Consider the following 21,295-nt stretch of genomic DNA (forward strand, 5'->3'; position numbering starts at 1 on the left):
GGTATCGAACCATCTGATCAAAGGCAGGACACCGTCACAAGCCAACGCCGAATGTGGCTAGAAACAAGGGGCGGCTTACTGCACGTGACATCGCGCCGCCGTGTCTGTTCGACCTCTGAGACCAACTTGGACTCTTTGTGCATTTTTGTTGTCCTCACTTACCCAGGCCCTTTGACTCGCCGCCGGCCTCGACTTTCTTTCACCACGCTCGCTTGTCCCGTTGTGTTCTTGTCGCTACCCTCCTTTCTTAGGTATCCCGGCTTTGGCGCCGTCTTGTCTTGGGTCTAAGCTATCGGCCCAACAGCTCCTGTTCCTTTCCGGTTTCCAATACGCGTGGGATGTGATCGAGATTTACCAGCTTCTCTCGGCTCATTCTTTCTCGAATCGCTGTACCTTACTTGTTCCGCTTTTTTCTCCACTCTGTGCCTTACCCCTTGCGACGTCTATCCGTCCGGGCATGAAAGGGTGACTCAGACGAAAACAGAAAACGGACTGTCAAACGGCCAGTCGACTCTTGACATCGACGACTATCGAGAGCTTCTAGGGGCCACCAACTCTCCATTGGCGGCGGTACAACGACTCTGCCAGGTCCGAAACCGTCAGCTGCACTGCAGGTGTTACCATGGCTGACTCTGCCGTGTCTAGCGGTGCGACCGCCGCCGCTGCTGCCGCTGCCAACAACTACAAGAAACTCAAAGAGGACTTTGTCTCCAACCTCTCCGGAGGATCCGCCAACGAAGTGATTCTCGTGACGGCCGTCGCTCCGGTTAGTATTCTTTCTTTTCTTTCTCTTGCTTCCTCGTGGCCGAGAATGCTTTTTGCATGTCTGCTGTTTTGTCTTTTCTATTTTGTCCGTCGTTTGGCCTCTTTTTCGTTCTTTTTTTCCGTTTGTTCTCTTCTTCTTTGATCTTGCTAGCTGTCAGGACTAACGTTCTTCCTCTTTCTTTCATACCTCTTTATAGGTCGCCGTTCTTGCTTGGTCTGTCCTCCAGCGCCGCCAGTCGTTTTTCCGGCCCTACTCGCCGCTCGCCTTTGTTGTCGACTTCTTCCTCAATACCGGCGCCATCCTCCTGGCCATCACACTCTACTCGAGCCAACCCCTCCTCCTCAATGGCCTCCTCATTGCCCAGACCCTTTTCGTCTTGGCCCTGCCGCGCGGGCGGCCTCGTCGCGTGGCCAAGAAACCACCAAAAGCCGCCGTCGGCTCCAAAACATCCAAACCCGGCAAGGCTGCTTCGGCCGGCGGGCCCGTCGCCCTCCCCAAGAAGGCATTCCTGACTACGTACCGCGGTACCATGATGACCGTCACCTGCTTGGCAATCCTGGCTGTTGACTTCCGCATCTTCCCGCGCCGGTTTGCCAAGGTTGAGACTTGGGGCACCTCGCTGATGGACATGGGCGTTGGGTCGTTTGTCTTTTCGGCCGGGGTGGTGGCCGCACGGTCCGTACTGAAGGAGCAGCAGGGGCAAACGGCAGGGCCGTCGTTGGCACGTCGCCTTCTGACCTCGCTGCGTCACTCGGTGCCGCTGCTCGCCCTAGGAATTGTGCGACTACTCAGTGTCAAGGGCCTCGACTATGCCGAGCACACCTCCGAGTACGGCGTGCATTGGAATTTTTTCTTCACGCTGGGCCTTCTCCCGCCATTTGTCGCCGTGGCCCAGGCCGCACTGCAGTTGATCCCTTCGTCGGCTGTACTGTCGCTGCTTCTGGCCGGCGCGTACCAAGTCGCCCTTGAAACAACAGACCTCAAAGCGTATGTGCTGACAGCGCCACGGGTGGACCTGATCTCCAAGAATCGTGAAGGTCTGGCCAGCTTTATCGGATACCTCGCCATCTTCTTGGCCGGCCAGGATACCGGCACGTATTTGCTACCACCCTCACGGCCGGCGACACCACAGAACACCAGTGGCGGTGCACTGGCCAGAGTGCGGCAGACACTGTCGGCCAACCGTCTTGCGGTCTGGTCGGTCGGATGGTGGGTGCTGTACCAGCTGTCCATCAACCGGGCACCGTACGGCCTGGGCTTGACCGAGTCGCGGCGCATGGCCAACCTGCCGTACGTGTTGTGGGTGCTGTCCTTTAACGTTCAGCAGCTGACCATGTTCTATCTGGTCGACAAGTTCGTGTTTGGCGGTGACAGCCAGGAGGGTGACACCGATGACAATGGCAAACAAGATGCCGCCACAGCACACGACGAGTCCACGAGTGTGGTTCTGCGGGCCTTTAACCGCAACGGCCTCCCCATCTTCTTGCTGGCCAACCTGCTGACCGGCCTGGTCAACATGACGGTGCCCACGCTCGACGTGGGGCAGGCGATGTCCATGGCCATCCTGGTCGCGTACGCGGGCGTCGTGACTGCGGTCGCCGTGGCGCTCGAAGTGTACAACATTACAATCAAGTTGTAATGGCCCCGTGTACCGCACGTGTGTTTTAATTGTGGAAGGTGTCATCGGCCTCGTAGTCGACCCTGTAGGATACGGAAAAGCCGTTGTTTCTACTGTACGATAGATGACATGTAAACCATATGCATGAGTAAATTAAATCAAGAAACAAATTGTAAAACCTGTCAACACCGCATTCGTCCGCAGTGGCTACAATATTGATTGATCTGAACACTGAGGTCCGTCAAGCACGAGATTGTGCTACAAGGAGAGACTGGTAGCAATGTAGTACAAGATTCGGCAGGAAGATCCATTGTCAATATCGTGGATGAGGACACAGTGAACCTGGATATTTGTGTAAATATTGAAATGTTCCGTATTTGCGTGGTCTGGCTTGAAAATATTTTATTATATGTCTCATAACCTTTTCTCCATAATTTTTTTTATTTAGAAAAAATCCAATAAAATAAAAATAAACACACGATTTTTTATGCTCACAAACTAATAAATCGAATAAACGAATTACATTGTCATCCTCAGTTTAATCCAACATCTCCACTTGCTTGCAGTGCCATGATTTTCCCACCGTGACGTCTCGAAACCTCAAGGTCACTCGTTGTCACATGCGTGCTCTCCGGCAGACCCCGCCAAACACGACACAGAAATAGAGACATCCAGTTAAACGCTAAGTTGCATTCCTGCTGCCATTTCTTCAACGCTTTTCACTTCTCTTTTGGGAGATGTCACACCCTCGTTTGTAGCCGTTGCCCTTGCATTCCAGTCCAGCCCCTTGCATTCATCCAGTTCGCTGTCAGTTGTGGTATGCTCCCCCTCACCGTTGCCAAAATGATAGTGTCTTGTCTGTTTAGACCACCTGGAGAAGCCAGTGGAATGCTATTTACGCGAGATAACCAAAAATACCAGGAAAAAGACGCGTCGCAATCGATGAGTTAACAAGTAGGACGATACAACATACTCTGTGCGGCCATTCTTAGGATCCAGTCTGAAGTCGACCGAGGTTACATTTTACTTGAAAAAACGTAGATGGCAGCTGGGCTGATGGAAAACACAGGTCTCAAATATGGACGGATGGCAGGCAAGACAGGGAAGATGTTCCTCCATATCATCCGAACACATGGGACCGCAATATTTGGTGTTTTGCTTGCTCTCGGCCTCTTGTCCCTAGGCTTCTCTGACTTTTCCGCCCGCGGTGCTTCATTTCCGATGCCGTCAATGCCTTCTGGACATGTCTTACCGTGCAATATAGTATATGCGCAGGGTAATATCAGTATCCCTCGCATATTTGGATTGCCATGATATCGGAATACGGCTTTATTTGCATAAAGAACTACTCTCAGTGGGTTGAGCCAGTCGCAAAGCAGAAAAAGGAAAACAAAGATGAAAACAGGACGCCAAAGTTTATGCGGCTCGACAGGGTTGCAGTAACCTTTACGTTTCAACAGACGCGACTCAAACAGAACAAACATTATTGAAAAATACGTCTGGGGAAGGGCCACGTTAGCAAGCTAGGAGTCGACAAAGCAGGCCACTTGGGGCAGCCGCCAGACCGCCTCGTTGAGTGGTGGTGACAAGTGACAAGAGGATATTCGTTCACCGCATATTTGGCCACATTTGCATTTGTCCATTTTATGTTAGCGCTACTGAGTGTCCAGAACAGTACAGCATACAATGGCGTCCACATGAGGTGATTTAAGCCATTTTGGTAGAGCTATGATGCAGCAGCGGTGTTTCAAAGCTATCTTACGATGCAATGGGGCCCTCAGCTGCAGCTGCACGCGTTTCTGCTTGCCATATTTTCTCGCGTTTGTGTGTCGACTTTTGTTGTCACGTACAACGAGCGCAGAAAACGAATCTGCCTTTCCTTTGGGTTCTGGGCAGTTTCTTTGGTTACTTTACTTGCGTACCGTGCCCATATCCCCTGCGTTCTGCGTCATGCAAGCCGCTTGCAGCATGCAGCAGCTCGTTTCTTCCGTAAAAAGCAATCGCCCGGTGAGCAAGACGCGTTGGACAACGCGTTCGGTTCATCCTCGTACGAGTATCAAGTGGTATCAAGTTTGTGAATGTTTTTTGATATCACTGGTCAGCAGTCGCTCCCACGTTGGACAAATGCCTTGGATGCACTATTGTGATCCCTCGAAGGTCGACAACCAATCCGCCACGGCGATGTGTGCGGTGTCTGGACTTTGTCGATCTGAACAGCCCTTTTCTTCCCATCTTCCGTTGTTGGTAACAGTGGATTTGGGCAATCATACGGAGTGCAATTGCCAGGAGTGGGTCATGCAAATCGAGACAACCGGCGACACGGGCGGAAGACGAACCATTTTGTCGCCAAAGTAGAATAGAGAAAAATGAAGACAGACAAAAAGATTAAACGAAATAAAGCCACATATACGCTGTTTCAGCGCCTCACTTTCGCATGTTGAGACGAGAATTGGGACGGGAACAGCACCCGCAACGCCTCGATCGAGCTTTCTACTCATGTTGGTCGGTGAGTGGCCCGTCGTGCCTTCCATTCACGTACCTGCCCGGACACCCCGAGATATGAGGAGAAACATGGAGTAATACCAGAGCAGCACAGGCCAGGTTGTATTACTGCGAAGTACGAATGTATCTTACATCGTAAAAGGCATTGACTGTGAAATGACGTGGGAAGAAGTCCCGGAGCATTATTGACTCTATCCCGCTTTCAGAATGCTGCCGACAACGTCGACAGGGAACCCAGGCGCACCATTCGGTTGGTACGAGCAGAGTATGTATATGCGTCAAAACGTCGGGGAGAGCAAGAAGCACTGGCGGCGAGGTGGTGTGCGACTTCCTTGGTTTGTTTTGTGTTTTCGATTTGTCCACCCTGGCTGCCCATCCATCTTGCGCTAGCGAGCAGCGTGTTCCGTGTACCTCGTTCTTTCCCCTTTCTCCTTCTCCAAGCACCCCTGTCGTCCCAGAGTGGGTCTTTCCTGCCCCACGAGTGAGATTAAACAAAATTACATGGCCAAACAAGCCCAGTCAAATCTTACCGCCTTTCGCTCCGAAGCTTTCCCTTTGCCAGCGCAGAACAGACACAATGCCATCCAAATGTTGACATGGCATGCGAATAAGAGTGTTGACTGACGGCATAGGGCAGCCTACGGGCTTGATTAGATACATGCTCGCTAATTCGTACGTGGCGGCAACATTGCATTAGAATTTCGGGCTTCGCTCGTTTCAACTGCTTGTATTCCAGGTCTCATAGGGCGGCTGCTCTTCGCTCCTTCCGCATTCCGCGCATGCTTCTTTCTCGAACAGGACAAGAAAGAGCGTACGAGCCCCTGACCATCCTGACTTTGTGCATCGGTAGAGGTATCTCAAGTCTCGCCGAATAACTTCACCTCAACGTTAGCTTTTCTGCCAGATGTTCTGGCGCATTTTCGGCTTCTATCACCGCCTCTGTTACTTGGTATACCCCTGCTACGCTAATCCACTTCTCCCACTACCCACATCCATCGCCTCTCCCTGATTTTATTATTATCCGTCGTATTGTCACTCTGAGGTCGCATTGTCCACCATCCTGACGCGACGGACGTTTTTGGCGTGTTGTCAGAATACCCAGGTGCAACAAGCCTGCACGGCCACACTCGACTTTGCGCTGGTCCGAATCGCCTCGATTGTCCATCACCAGAAAGAGGTTGTTGACATAGTCCGCCACCCTCCGAGCCTCCCTACTTGTTTGTCGCTTTCTTTCTGCGCATCCCCATGTGCGTGTCAAAGCTCGTGGATGATCACTTACTCATCTCGGCGCCGTCAAGTAGCGTGCTGTTCGCCGTTGGTCAGGCACACTACCGGTGGACCTAATCTTGTAATTAGGTACGATTGTTTCCTCTGTTTTCTCCTGTCGACAATAGTGCACTGGCCGCCGTCTCCCTCCCAAAGCTCCTAATACGTCGTACTGACGGGCCCTTTGTTTCCAGCCTCGCATAAACAGCCAGTCGTCCAGGGCGTTTTGGTGGTGTCGCGTCTTTGCACCCTGACCGTTCCCTCTGATTTAGCACGACCCTCCCTCTCCTTCGACCCTTTCTCCCTTTCGCGTCTCTTTGTCGTCTACTTTCTCACCTTGCCGCCCACGATCCCGCTATCCTTTCTACTCATCCATTTTCCTTCTCTTGCCCCCTTCCGTCCCCTCCTCCCTTCCGTCTTGCTTGACGCCTTTCTGCCGTGTGTTGATGCCGCATTAATCCGCATCCACCAAAACACATCACCCCCTCGGAATCACAAGCGCATCGAAAAGCACCATTGCTCAACAACCCCCAAAGCAAGGGATTCAACAGGCCGACTGCATTGTGCAGTCTTGGGCCTTCGTTTACTTTGCCCAGCAGTGCTGTCCGACTGCCAATTCCTGTCGATGAATGCGCCTACGAGACAGTGCCAAACCAAACAACTAGGGACAATCTGGCGACCTACACAAAGTAAACGGAAGTTATACAATCAACACGGACATCGATGAGCTTTCACACCTGGAAACCATTTTGAGCAACAATGACCGCAGACTGTTAACGAATGCCGTTGTTGACCCTGTTTTTACGTCGGGTTTCCTTTTGCGCCACTTTTCGAGTGTTTTGCGGTGAATGCTTTCTCACCCTCTAATTTCCTATTAGGCCTCTGATTGTTTTGCATGTTTCGTTGGAACAGCGCACACATCAAGCACCACAACCAATTCCCAGGTCGCGACAACAGCCCAATCAGCGTGGACACGGGTTTGCCAGCTCACCAGTTCGTCGACTTTTTTTCTTTCTCTTCTGTGCAATCTGTGCATTGCGCATTTGTTTCTGTTCTTAGTTGCTTATTCTTTCCATTGCTGTGCATCGTGTCCTGCTCGCTCATAACACAGCGAGAGCGCATTTTCCTCCCTTGGGGACGTTTGTCTCACCTCTTTATTCCTCTCGATCGACACTTTGCCCTTGATCTATTCTCCCACTCGTCGGCCGTTTCCTACTCTGTTTTTGTCGTCGCACATTTACCGCACACCGGCACAGCTTTGCTAGGCCTTCTCTGCGCCTCGCATTCGCGTCGTAGCTGGTAACGAGAGGTCCTGCTGTGCTGCGAATCCGAGCTATTTGGGCGTTCGCAACTGGCGGCAGTTCATCGCCTTCGACTGTTCGTGATCGAGACGCGCGGTTGCGTGGAAAATGTCGTCTGCTGCCATACAGTCGACCACCGGACTACCGCCATCTAACCGACACTACACGCCGACGCACTCCCCACCGACTCGTGAAGAATATCATGCAAATCAGCAACAACAGCAGATCCCCTCAGCTTCGCCATCTTCTTCATCCCGGCCTTCCCGCAAAAGCAGCGCTGCTGGACAAGGCGGTGGAACTACCAACAGTATCTTGATGAACGACGGCAACAGTAGCGGAGCTTTCCTCGTCGGTGCAAGCCCTGCACATATGTCGCAAACAAACTCACCCATGAGTTCGCGAGCGGCTCTTTCTTCGCCGGTTGCTGTTCCGTCTGCCGCTGCAAACGCGGCTGCTGCAGCTATTCCCGACCATCCGCAACCGAGTCCAGTTTCTTCCGAGCGCCGTCGTCGCCACCACAACCCTCCTGTTGCCCCACCGCGAACTTCTTCACAGCAGCAGCAGCAGCACCAGTCCATGTCGGGTGCACCATCTTCAAGCTCAAGCTCCCGGAGGGCGGCTGCTGCAACCGCTACTGGATCAGACTCGCCTCGAACCCGTACTCGCGACACACGTGGTGACGATTCTGCACGACGGAGACAGCAGCAAGAGCAGGAGTATGCCCAGCGGGTGGCCGCGAGTGGAGGTGCAAGATCAGCAGCTGCCACTGCTCTGCCAATACGAAACCATGGCTCGCAACCCTCGTCCCACGGTCCCTCCCGTGAAACGAGCGAGATTCTTAATTCGGTGACAGTATCCCGGGATGAAGTTGACGTTGAACGCGAAAAGGCTCGACTTGCCATGGCTCAGCAGGACGACTACTATGATGATGCTGCCCCGCCACCGATTGTGCCGACAAACAATGCACCCGAGCAACAGTTCGACGAGAGCCGCCGTGGTGGTCGTAGCCGGCATGACCACTCGCGGCGCGAGAAGCAGATCAAGTTTGGCGAGTACATTCTCGGCAACACCATTGGCGAGGGCGAGTTTGGAAAAGTCAAGCTTGGCTGGAAGCAAGAAGGGGGTGTCCAGGTCTGTTCTAACCCTATGTTGCTCTTCTGTCACGCAACGGCTCAGTTCCTTGCACATGTTTAAATTACTGACATTGGCTCCCTCTCTAATCCAGGTCGCTATCAAACTCATCAAGAAAGACATCCTTGGGAGCAACCCGACTCGGATGGCCAAAATTATGCGCGAAGTCAATATTCTCCGTCAACTAAATCATCCAAATATTGTCCAGTTGCACAAGATGGAGGAGTCTGAACACCACTATGGCATTGTTCTGGAATACGCTTCAGGCGGAGAGTTGTTCGACTACATTCTCAACCACCGCTATCTGAAGGACCACGCCGCCCGCCGCTTGTTCGCCCAGCTTATTTCAGGTGTCGGCTACCTACACAAGAAGGGTATTGTCCACCGCGATCTGAAATTGGAGAATCTGCTTCTGGACCGGAACCGCAACATTATCATCACCGACTTTGGCTTTGCCAACACCTTCGACCCAACCGAGGAGCTTACTGAGGATGAAGAGATCAACCTGGTTGACCGCGAGTATATCAAGCGTATGGGCTTCGACATCGTCAAGCCCAACGGCATGCGGAAAGCAGATCTGATGCAGACGAGCTGTGGTAGCCCTTGTTATGCCGCTCCTGAGCTTGTTGTCAGCGATTCTCTTTACACAGGCCGCAAGGTTGATGTTTGGAGCTGTGGTGTTATTCTGGTAGGTCACAAGTGTATCCCTCATGAGACGGCTTTCGCTTTCATACTAACATTCATTAATAGTACGCCATGCTTGCGGGCTATCTACCCTTCGATGACGATCCGAAGAACCCCGAAGGCGATAACATCAATCTCCTCTACAAATACATTGTCAACACACCTCTCACCTTCCCTGAATATGTCACACCACACGCCCGGGACCTCCTTCGACGCATTCTCGTTCCGAACCCGCGGCAACGTGCCGATCTCTTCGAAGTTGCTCGACACAGCTGGCTTAGCGAGTATGCTAATGTGGTCGAGTTTATCACGAGCAGCACCACGAGCTCCGCCGATATCCAGAACATTCCTATTTCAGCAGATGATATTGAAGACGGTCGGATGCTTGGTCGCAGCTCGTCGGTGCGGGAGGCGTCGAAGAAGGCTGTCGTGTCACCAACAATTGGTGGCTTGATCAGCAAGGCAGGCAACGTCGATCCCGAGTCCGAAGCAGCCTTGCTCAAGCAGCAGAAGGACAACAAGCGCCGGACGGTGCAAGTCGAATACGTGGCACCTACTACACAGACTCAGCGTGGTGGCGAGGCGACGTCTGGCGGTGGAAAGACGCGGGCTCGTTCCGGCAGCCAAGGCCCCATTGCGGTCAACCCCAACGCTGGCCTAACGTCGCCGAACGAGAAGCCGCTGCCCCGCGATCCGCCAACTGGCAAGTCATCTCGCGACCCAAGACGCCCGCCGAGTGCCCACCGTACGACCGGCACTGCGGCTGCTGTTGCCGCAGCAGGTACTGGCGCTGGCACCACGCGTTCTAACCGTGATGGAAGCCGCGCTGTTTCTGAAGCCGCTTACATGGTGCAAGGCTCTGGTGGCCGGCCGGTCACTGGCGGCTCTGTGGGCTCCGCGAACCCGCGCACCACACCCAATCGCGCCTCGTTTGGCCAACCCGTACCACCAACCGTGGCCGGCACCAATGCGCAGGGCAGAATCCAACAACCGAAGAGTAACAGTGGTCGTAACTACGTCATCTCGAACCCGATCCCGCAAGACTCGTCGACGTTTGGCCGCCCAAGCATCAGCGTGCCACCCAAATTCGCCCAGGTATCTGGATTTACTGATGGCGAGGGAGAGAATGCTGGCACTGGGAAGCCTTCGACCCCCGAGGTCAAGGGCCACCGGCGGTCAAACACGATTGGAGACATCACCGACAAGCTCCTCGGCCGCAGCGGCTCCATCTTTGGCGGTAAGAACCGGAAGAAGCCAGACGAGCGCCAGTCAGTCGGAATGGAAAAGGCCTCGCGCAAGTACCCGCCAGTGAGTATGGCAAACAATACAGCTATCCAAAGTGGTGTTGTTCCCTCGGACGAGCCGCGTGCATCGATGGATTCCACCGCACGGCAGTCGAGACGGTCGTTCTCTCTCGGCTTGGGCAAGAAGCGGTCGGGTAGCATCGAGGGCTCTCAGACGTCTCATGAAAAGCAGCACACTCGGCGGTTCTCTCTGCTTCCCGGCTCCTTCTCTTTGAAGTCGATTGGCATCAACAAGGATTACGATACGAGCCCGGAGTCGCAGACCGACCTTCCGATCCAGGAGCCGCCACAGGATGCCCGACTTGGGTCGCCCACCGACAGCCTCGAGCCTGCCTTCGATGGCATGTACACGCACTTGTCTGAGTCGCAGCAGGCCGCAGCAGAAAGTGGTCGCCTCCAGCAGCAACAACTTCAAGAGCAACGATTGCAACAGTCGCCCGCCATGCAGCAAGGCCGCCCGAGTTTGCACTACCAGCAGCCACCCCAACAACCGCAGCACCAGCGCCATGTTTCTGCTAGTCAATTCGAGCGCCAACGACCTTCTGCTCTGCAAGAAGTGACTGACAATGTGCAGCGCAACCCACCCCGGTCTGCACCGTACCAAGCAGATGTCGAGGCCTTCGACCCTCGGCGTGCCAACCCAAACGTGACCAACGCGCGTGGTGGCCGTGTCGTCTTGCAGAAGAACAAGCGGATGGCTGACGCTTACGACACGGACGAGTTCGCCAAGCACCACGACCGCAGTGGTAGCAGCGGTGCAGCGCGGCGTGTCATGGACTTCTTCCGCAGGCGCGCCAAGGCTCGTGGCGGTGATGAGTAATGGCTACAAGCTCATTAATATGGCGGTTGCTTCTGGCCATTGCAGATTTTCTTTTGTTTTTGTTGTTCCTTTTGTCTGGTCTTTGTCGAAACGAAGTCTTGCTGCGTCTCTCGTGTGTCTGCCATTTTCTTGAGAACTTGCATATGGCGTTGGGAAATATTCTTATCTTACGAAATTTGCACCGATATCTTATTTGCAGCGTCTTTCCACTTTTGATGCGATTCTCTCTTATCACCTACACTACGCACCACGCACCGCCTTGTTTCGCTTTTGCAGGCGACCAACTCATCTTTATAACCCCCCACCCCTCTCATACATCCCCTTCAATCCTGCCTCCTGTTTTCGCCTCTTGTCAACAACCGGTTTCTTGTTCCTCTCTATTTTTAACTGTTATCTTCTTATTCTCTTTCTCATGTCTCCCTCCTTGACGGGGTGAGCCTCTTTAATATACTACATTGATAAGAGCAGAAGAATGTTTGCCATCCTTAGAAGCAGATGTCACTGGGAAGGAGACACGAAAACACGATAGAGAAGCGAAGCAGCATTTATTTCTCGGTGGTCTATTTTTTTCGTCTTTTTTCATAGGCCCTTGGCCTGGTTGTTCCCTCAATGCTATTTGCTGGTTGTGTTTCGGGCGGCGAGGCACGCTGAGGTATATTCTATTACTATCTTGGGGTGGCTTGTAACTTTTAAAGGTTGACTTTTATTTCCACATGCATCGGTGGTTAATTTGATCTTTTCCTCTCTCTGCGGTGTCTTAGCATGATAAGAATTCCATGTGCCTTTCTTAACCCTGTCATCATGCACGTTCTCGGCTTTGACCGGTATGTCTCTGCGAAGACTTACACTTTTAAATTTCAAACCTTGTTCCATATACCTTCCTGCCCATCTCTGCTGTAAGTATGCAAACACGCACAAATACAAATTGACTACAATTTCTCATAGACATTTATGAATGCATAGAAGGAGGGAAAATCAAATAGCAAAAGTAACGAAAAAAAAAAGCAAATAAAAAGTGGCGAGTAAATAAAAATCCGTGTGAACACGAATTACGAAAGTAAAGCGTCTCTCCCACCAACTTCCCGTAGCGTAAGCTGACAGGAATAGTCTGGCCCCTTCTGGATTTTCAATTTGAACGAATCTCAGCTCTCCATCAAGTCTTCTCATTGGAACTAACATCACCGGACAATTTGATTCATCCCCTGATTTCTTTTTGCCATCTTCTCTTTCCTAAATCTCACTCGTTCATAACACGACTTACGATTTGAGTGCTGGGTTCGCTGCCCTCAGCAACATGTGTCTGCTTGCTTTGATTATACTTGCCCAAATGGCAAAGCAGCAAACAATATTTGGCCACGGTGACCGCCCCTTTTAACCCCACGAGCTGGCATCCTCGGGTTTGGGATAAAAGAAGGCGACGACGCTAATGATGATGTACGTCGAGCACAACAAGGCACCCTCGAGGTAGTTGCTGCGGCCGTCGAGCACCAAAAAGTTGACGATAAAGGCCGAGACGAAAAGGCACACCGTCTCAAAGAGTGTAAAGTAGAGTGTCATGTCGCGGCCAATGATCCAGCCCAGAATGACAACGAGTGGAGTCATGAAAAGGGCAATCTGGATGGAGCTACCAACCGCCACACCAATGGCCAGATCCATCTTGTTCTTCATGGCGACCATGACGGCTGTGACATGCTCGGCCGCGTTGCCGACAATGGGTAGAATGATGAGACCGATGAAGACCTCGCCGACGGAACTGGTTTTCACAAGACCGTTGATGGACGCCACCATGAACTCGGCACACGCTGCCACAAGACCCGTCGTGATAAGTAGCAGCAGGATGGCCGCCTTGCGCGACATAAATACACGATCTTCATCACTACTACCATTCAGCGTAACCGGGGGTTTGAGACGGTAGCTGTTCACAGGAATCTGCGACGGGAGCATGGCACCGGGAGGACGGAACTGGTACTGGTGGTTTAGACGATCGGGAAGCGAGTTGGTGCGGTGAATGCCGTAGCGAATGCGAGGAATGGGCCCAACAGGAGCAGTCTCCAACTGGGGGCCGACGGGTTGCGTGAAGACAGTAGGGGCGAGACTCTTGGCAACAGGGCGTAGGGATGACATGGCACGCAAATTGAAGGCACGCCGGGCCGAAGCCAAGTCGGCAGCAGCACCAGTCGGGTTTCCGAATTCGTCAACATTGTTGGACCCGTTGAGATTGGGGTCTGCGATGGCAAAGTCCACGCGGCGAGGCTCACCAGGACGGTACACAGCAGGGTCAGGAGTCTTTCCGAAGGGACTCTTGGTGGGTTCGGTAAAGAGGACAGATGCAATTCTGCCGCTGCTGACAGACGGCGAAGCTACGCCCGAGAGAGCCGGGGAAGTGTTCTCGACGGACTCAAGAATAACATCGTCTGTGGCAGCATCTTGATCATGTCTTCTGCGGTTTCTGCGGTAGCGGCGGAGAGATCGCTTGTGGTGGCGACTTTTATGGCGGCGTGATACAGTGTCGTCCTCGATAATGGCCTCTTCATTCAGATCGGAAGTCGTGCTGCGAGAGAGAAAGGACGGCCTGGCCGAGGCCTCCTCCGAAGGCATGGACTCATCGTTACCACCAGCGGCCTGAGTACTGAATGAGGGCGCCCGCGTAGTACCAGCAAAGAGGCTATCGGCTGTGTCCAACGAAGCGACGCTGGACTTGCGGCGACGACCACCGCGAATGACACGGCGCATGCGCTGCTTCATGGTGTCGCGGGAGTGACCAGACGTGTCCGAATCGGACGAGGAGGAGGAGCCGTCATCCGAGCTCGATGAGTCTAACCAGCCAGCGGCCGGACCAGGTGTAGATTCCTCATCGATGATGTGCTGCGGCGTCGACTCGTACATATACGTATGGGATTTGAGCTGGAACAGGAGGTAGATGCCATAAACCAAAAGCAGGACCTAACAAAAAGGTTAGCAATAAGATCAGCGCCGATTCGGAGTGGACGACACGACTTACTACACTGGTGCCACGGCTGATCTTGAGGGACTCGGAATCGGCCAAGGTAGAGCTTTTGAAAGATGCATGGAAAGCGGTCTGGGACGTCGTTAATATTTTAACTGATAAAATAAATTCTTTTGGAACCGAATTTGAACTTACCGGCAGGACGAGGCTGATGACACTAAGACTCAAGAGGCACGCGCTCATCTGTGTGACTGTGCTGTTGTAGATCTAGAGGAACAGTTAGACGCGACGTCTCTCTGAAGGAGACACAGCAGTACAAACGTACCTGTTCACGGAATCGAAGGCCGCCGAGGAGGAAGCTCATGCCTAGGATCAAAAGGAGGTTGGCCAGAATGGAGCCCAGGAGCGAGGCTTGCACAATACGAATTTCATCCTGGGAGTTATTAGTATATGCGTTCAGTGCATGCGACCGTTTAGCATAGAGACAAACGCTAGGACGACGAAGAGAAATCATACCTTGACCAAAGCAATGCTAATTACGTGGGGGAGTAACAGAAAAGCGAGAGTTAGTTTGTAAAGTGGACAGGTGGGATGATTACGAAAGGGTCATGCAATGAGTGTCACGCATTGAGTTGCAATACGGGCTGAAGCAGCCATGCCAGGGTACTTTGGTGGACCAAAGCTGGGCGGACGAGAGAGTAGAAAAGGAAGAGCCAAGAAAGAAAGGACATCAAGAGGGCGCTGGAAGAGTAAAAAAGAGAAGACCATGATGACTCCTGACGCGATTGATAGATAAAAGAGGGCAGGCGGTGGCTTGTCGAAGGGCGACAGAGAGCAGCCCTCTTTTCGTTCGTTCTTGTCTCGAGTAGTTCACGGGAGGCACATACATACTGAGTGAGTTAGTCGACGAACGAATAAGGGATGGATATACAGAAAGTACAATACGGGGGAACGAACAAGATAATAAGTTCTACAGCGTTGCCAAAGGTGACGTTGAGCAGAGCGCCAATGGAATCACCCATGTCGTGGGCAACGGTCTCGGTGGCAAAGCCCAGGAGGCCGGCCAGCGGGATGATGGCGATTGCGTTGACCGAGAAGACGACGGCGGGGGGCAGGCCAGGGATGGCGCCGACAATGATACCGGCGGGGACAAAGACCAGGAAGACGTTGAGCCAGCTGTGAAACAGCACCATCTTGGTGGTCACGAAGAACGACACGACGAGGGCAGACAGCTTGCTGAACACGGTGGCGGTGGCCTTTTCGGCAGAAACCGTCGTCTCTTCGGACTCGCCAAGTACTATGGCAGCGTTGCCATTGGCAGAGTTGGTGCCACCTGCCTTCGTGTTGGTGCTAGTGTCGTTGCCATTGCCGTTGATATTGACGTTGACGTTTACGTTGGTAGGGTTGCCGTTGAGGTTGAGGTTGGGGTCGGTGTTGGTGCTGGCAGGTTGAAAGGGAGGCAAATTGGCCTCCTTCTCCTTCTCCTTGCCGCTACCGACGTCCTCTAAGACAGGCCCCGGCCATGCTTCTTGTAGTGGTGCAGTAAATGTCGACGCTGGCGACACGGCAGCAGTGGTATTGCCGCCGGACGAGCTGCCTGCGGTATTGTTGTCGCCGCCGTGCACGGGCTGCTGGACAATAGAGCCACCATTGTGTGCGATGGCCGATGTAGGGTTCTTGTTCTTGTTCTTGGCTTCGTTGATAGCACTATGTTCATGCTCATCTTCCTCCTCCTCCTGGAGGTTCTGCTTCAGCCGCTGCTGTTGCTGGTAGTGAAAAAGGTTGGATTCACTCAGGGACGCGGGTGACGACGAGTCTGCGGTAGGTCGTCGCGACGAACTGCGAGAGAGGCGAAAAAGGTCTCCATCCGCTTGCGTAGGGGACAAACGCGGGCGGTCAGAATCGGGCGGTTTGGATAAAGATTTCTTCATCGAAATAAGGACCAAGCAGAAAGAGAGAGGCTTGGTGATGCTACGGGACTGGAAACCGAAAATGTTGAGATGTAAAGTGATTGATGCACAGAAGCTGGAAAGCAAAACAAGTGTGTTGAAAGGGGAAGCAAAGAGATATGAGTTAGAGAGGGATAGAAGAGAACAAAAGCAGAAGGAGGAACGAACGAGGGGGTGATTGATAATAAAGGGAGGGGAGGCAAGAACCAGAAATCTGCCAAGACGGAGATCAGATAGCAGGAACGAAGCCTGGCACGAGACACACTGGACTCAAAACACTAGCTACGGCGTACGAAAGGAGGCCCAAGACGCTGGTCGTGCCTTCTGTTTGTGGTACCACATGGTACCAATTGGGGGGCAATGATACACACTTGGCTTGTACATCCTTCTGTGGACAAGGAAGGAGCAATGGTGATGTATGTCGAGTGAAGGAGGGCACGTGGGCTGGAGCTGGTTGACGTTGGAAAAAAGAGTGGGTCCATTCGTCATTGGGGATGGAAACTGACAGGCGCGGACGCCAAAAAACCCAAAAAGGAAGCAACGAAGAGGGAGCTGACGGGTAGTTTTCCACTGCCTAAGCCAACTGCGCCTTGCTGGGCACGGCACCACACTGCACTAGCAGAGCGATGGACGCGATTGTACCTATCGAGAGAAAGAGAACCTATGTACGACTATATGTCATACAAAGGCAACGTAGAGATGAGGCAGGGACTGATTAGAAGACGTAGTACAAGGTCAGGGCGCTGTGCTGTCGTGTCGCTCCTGCCTTTTCGGTGAGCGACGACTTTGCAGGCACTGAACTCGCCTTGCCGGCAACTACGACCGCTGATTGGCCCTAATTGGCAACGCTACCCCCGCTGTCAACGACCACCAGTGATCCACTTTTGTTTTCTTCTTCTTTCGGAGTCCGGAGTATTACTCGTACGGAGTAGTTCCAACACTGCGACATACAGCTATTCATTCCAGTGGCTGTAGGACGAGGCCTCATGGGCCTAGATCGTTTGTATACAAGCGGCACACGGAGCTAGGTGAGTACAGCTCGAAAGGAACACAGAGCCCATTTGCCCATTTGCACCACAGTGGGGTCTGGATCTCAGTCCTCTGGGCCCAAGTCTTCCTTCATCTCTCATTTACGTCGCGTGCCCGTGCGACGGTCTCTGCATTTCATTTGGCCGTCTGCCGGTCAGTCTGCGGAAACAGAAGGTACAGTCGACCGAACGCAGCGGCGCACAGCAAAGAAACACAGTCGTGTCCAATTGAACCGGGACAGACTTGACAAAATGGTCTCACGGTGCAGGTAAAGTCGTCCGTGCAGCTTGTCTATGCATGCAGACCCTCTTTTTCTCTCCCTTTCTCTGTTCGTTGGTCGTGTGATGAGCATGCCAAGCTTGGGCTTGGCACCCCGAAACGCAAGATAATACAGCCCGACCAGCAAGCAAATGGCAACGGAGTGATCAACGGCCGAGACGCGCCCGTTGACAGAAACAAAACAAAATCAGCCGGCAGTGGAAAGGCAAAAGCAGCCTCGCTTCGGACGGAACGTGCTCCGAGGTGATCATCATGTCCAAATTTCCGTCAAAGCCATGGGGAGACAGCCAGTACATATGAAGAAAGATGACGATTGTGCCGTTCGACGACCTGCATATGTATGAGGTATCTGGCCACACACCACCGGACGGCTCGGAAGCAGACTGGATGGCTTAGAGATACTCAGACTCCTTTGGCGACTCTTGCTTGGCGTGGAAGAAATCCGACTCTGCAACCTCCTGCAACCTCCCCGCCCCGGCTTGAATATCCTCTTTAGTCTGCTAACTGCCAAAGTGAGCGGCCATGGCATAACTGGCGGCTGCCACCGTTGAACTATTTAGCACCAAAAGTTAGTTCTTTGGTAAGAGGCAATGACCAACACGTTGTAATGGTTGGCAGTGTTTCATACGTCATGATTCCGTGGTTTAACATCGCCATCTTTCTGCTTGTATGCTCTATTGCAAGGTTTCTTGTGTCTGTTCTCACTTGTTTGTTTACTCGCCACGTGTGTTTTAACGTCATATCCTCTGGCATTGGCGAGGTTGACGGGTAATTAGTGCTTTGCGAAGAAAGGTACAGTTTGGCAGGCGACAAACATGACGATATGCATGGATCATACAGCTATGTACTTCTGTCGTATAAGAACTCCGAATATCTGCAATCTAGAAAGCACACTTTAAATGTAAGTTTCGTACGACATATAGTGATGGCAGATACGGATAATCATCGCAGCTTGCAACTTCCAACTTGTACATCGCCTCCTCTAAAGGTCCTAAAGTTGCCTTTGGATTCATTGACGGGGACCGGCCCTTTTGTTAGATATTTCGTAGAATCAACTCCCAAGGATGACTGTCTTTTTGCAGTTTGAATATGTCTGATGTGTTTATTTAGGAACTCGAAAGAAAGTAGAGAAAAATAGACACATCTCATACAGAGAAACTATTCCTACTTGCACAAATGCAATATTTCCGTATCCCACGTCGAAACATATCCGCGATTTCCAATCAAACAACAAGAACTATCTTCGCCATACCATCCTCGGATTGTAACATTTATGCAGCGGCTGTTTGGTGTGATGTTATTTGCTGGTGAGCCGGTAGTGCCTGGCCTAGCAGCGCATTTCGGACAGTGAGGTCTACAAGGTTAGTGGGCGGTGATGGGGGAATGTCGAAAATTGTGGGGCCGCAACCGGCGTAGTGCTTTCAGTTGGAGCAAAACTCGCGAAAAGGGCAGGAGCTGCGGAGAACGAGACGAACGTACTCCGACGACTTCTCGTCTACTCCGTAGCCTTCTCCCTTCGAGACCTGCAAACCGCGGCATATATTGGTCGAAGCTGCGCCCAACACACTCGACTCTCGTGCATTGTTTAGAGGGAGGACAGTACGGGCAAAGACGAGACATCGCAGTGCTGCTCCGTGTCCGGTGGCCGGCCGAGAAAAAAAAAGAAAAAAAAGAGAACACTTTTTCCGCGATCGCTCCGCGAGCATTCCACGACCATGCTGCAGCACCGGCTCGGCCGCGGCGCTTCTCGCGCTCTGTCAGCGTCGACCACCGCTGGCGCCCGGGATCTGGCCCGGTGCGCCTCTTCGGCACCTTTATTACGACGCTCCTTTGCCTCGAAGCCGCCCAACAACAACCCGCCACCGCCACCGCCATCCGCTTCCTCTTCCTCCACACCTCAGAACAGACGGCCAGCGGCCGGCCCGCCTGGCGTCGATGCCGACGGCCGCAGTTTCCGTGGCCAGATGCTCGAGAGCATCAGCTCGCGCATGGCCCGCGAAAAGGCGGAGCGCGAGAAGATTGCACAGCAGCGCCAGGACACGGCGTCGTCGCGCAACGCGGCCACCACCTTTATGCTGCTCTTTGTCGGCGCCGCATGCTACTACCTGGGCACCAAGACGCCCCAGGAGCCCTCACCCGACTCGACGCTGCCGCTGTCAGCCACTCGCGCACCCCGCCACCGCACGAGCCGCGCCGAGCTCGAGGCCGCATGGGCCGACTTTGTGGCCATCGTGGGCGCCGACAACGTGAGCACGGCCGAGGCAGACATTGCCACGCACTCGGCGTCGGACTGGTCGTCGCACAGCGCACCCGAGGGCACGCCGCACCCGTTCTGTGTCGTGTACCCGAGCAGCACCGAGGAGGTGTCGCGCGTCGTCAAGATCTGCCACGCGCGCCGCATCCCGGTGATTGGGTTTGGTGGCGGCACGTCGCTCGAGGGCAACTTTGCGCCCACGCGCGGCGGCATCGTCATTGACTTTTCGCGCCACATGGACCGCATCATTACCGTGCACAAGGAGGATCTGGACGCCGTCGTACAGCCGGGTCTGGGCTGGGAGACGCTGAACGAGGTGCTCGCGGAGCAGGGCCTGCTCTTCCCGCCCGACCCCGGCCCGGGCGCCCAGATTGGCGGCATGATCGGCACCGGCTGCAGCGGCACGAACGCGTACCGCTACGGCACCATGCGCGACTGGGTGCTGTCGCTGACCGTCGTCCTCGCCGACGGCACCGTGATCAAGACGCGCCAGCGGCCCCGCAAGAGCTCCGCCGGCTACGACTTGACACGCCTGCTGATTGGCTCCGAAGGCACGCTGGGCCTGGTCACCGAGGCCACTCTGAAGCTGGCCGTCCGCCCCACGGAGACGTCCGTGGCCGTGGCAGCGTTCCCCGACCTGCGCGCGGCCGCGGCCTGTGCCGCGCGTGTTGTCGGCGAGGGCGTGCCCGTGGCCGCCATTGAGGTGCTGGACGACGCGCAGATGAAGTGCATCAACACCGCCGGATCGACGTCGCGCCGCTGGGCCGAGGCACCCACGCTCATGTTCAAGTTTGCCGGCAGCACGGCGCGCGCCGTGCGCGAGCAGATTGACGCCGTGCAGGCGGCGGCCAAGTCGGCAAACGCCGTGTCGTTTGATTTCGCCAAGTCGGCCGACGAGCAGGCCGAGCTGTGGAGCGCGCGCAAGGAGGCGCTGTGGAGCGCCATTGCCACGAAGCAGCCTGGCGAGCGCGTGTGGACGGGCGATGTGGCCGTGCCCATCAGCCGGCTGCCGGACGCCATTGAGGAGGCCCAGGCCGACCTGCGGCGCGTGGGTCTGCGCGGCACGATTGTGGGCCATGTGGGCGACGGCAACTTCCACACGATTGTTCTGTACGCCCCCGAGCAGCGCGCGACGGCCGAGGAGTTTGTGCACCGCATGGTGAAGCGGGCGATTGAGCTGGAGGGCACTGTGACGGGCGAGCACGGCGTCGGCCTGGTGAAGCGCGACTACCTGCCACACGAGTTGGGCGAGGAGACCGTGGCGGTGATGCGCAAGATGAAGGCGGCGCTGGACCCGCTGTGCCTGCTCAACTGCGACAAGGTTGTGCGCATGCAGAAGCCCAAGGCCGGCGAGATTGCCGAGTGGTAAGTGAATGGAAGGGTGGGCTGGGTGCATAAAATCGCAGAGGGATAGATACTATCGCTGGAAGTACGGCTACGATATG

General features: G+C 54.0%; 4 protein-coding genes across 4 annotated transcripts; 3 read left to right on the forward strand and 1 right to left on the reverse strand.

The window, feature by feature from the left end:
- Window positions 1-622: 622 nt before the first annotated feature.
- On the forward strand, window positions 623-2,405 carry SPBR_06987 (phosphatidylinositol glycan, class W; the record flags this gene model as incomplete). The annotated part of the gene is made up of 2 exons (XM_040765242.1): window positions 623-766; window positions 993-2,405. The coding sequence occupies 2 exons, from the start codon at window positions 623-625 to the stop codon at window positions 2,403-2,405; spliced, it is 1,557 nt and encodes a 518-aa protein (XP_040617434.1).
- A 5,438-nt stretch (window positions 2,406-7,843) lies between these two features.
- On the forward strand, window positions 7,844-11,392 carry SPBR_06452 (protein-serine/threonineeeee kinase; the record flags this gene model as incomplete). Its single annotated transcript, XM_040764708.1, has 3 exons — window positions 7,844-8,584; window positions 8,679-9,272; window positions 9,335-11,392. The coding sequence occupies 3 exons, from the start codon at window positions 7,844-7,846 to the stop codon at window positions 11,390-11,392; spliced, it is 3,393 nt and encodes a 1,130-aa protein (XP_040617435.1).
- Window positions 11,393-12,763: 1,371 nt separating this feature from the next.
- On the reverse strand, window positions 12,764-16,630 carry SPBR_06413 (Ca2+:H+ antiporter; the record flags this gene model as incomplete). The annotated part of the gene is made up of 6 exons (XM_040764669.1): window positions 12,764-14,296; window positions 14,394-14,471; window positions 14,535-14,606; window positions 14,665-14,772; window positions 15,314-16,155; window positions 16,582-16,630. The coding sequence occupies 6 exons, from the start codon at window positions 16,628-16,630 to the stop codon at window positions 12,764-12,766; spliced, it is 2,682 nt and encodes an 893-aa protein (XP_040617436.1).
- A 2,681-nt stretch (window positions 16,631-19,311) lies between these two features.
- SPBR_06922 (D-lactate dehydrogenase (cytochrome)) lies at window positions 19,312-21,219 on the forward strand (the record flags this gene model as incomplete). The annotated part of the gene is made up of 1 exon (XM_040765178.1): window positions 19,312-21,219. One exon carries the CDS (start codon window positions 19,312-19,314, stop codon window positions 21,217-21,219), a length of 1,908 nt encoding a protein of 635 aa, XP_040617437.1.
- Between the last annotated feature and the right edge of the window lie 76 nt (window positions 21,220-21,295).

Source organism: Sporothrix brasiliensis (assembly GCF_000820605.1).
Source record: "Sporothrix brasiliensis 5110 chromosome Unknown Cont20, whole genome shotgun sequence".
NCBI lineage: Eukaryota > Fungi > Ascomycota > Sordariomycetes > Ophiostomatales > Ophiostomataceae > Sporothrix > Sporothrix brasiliensis.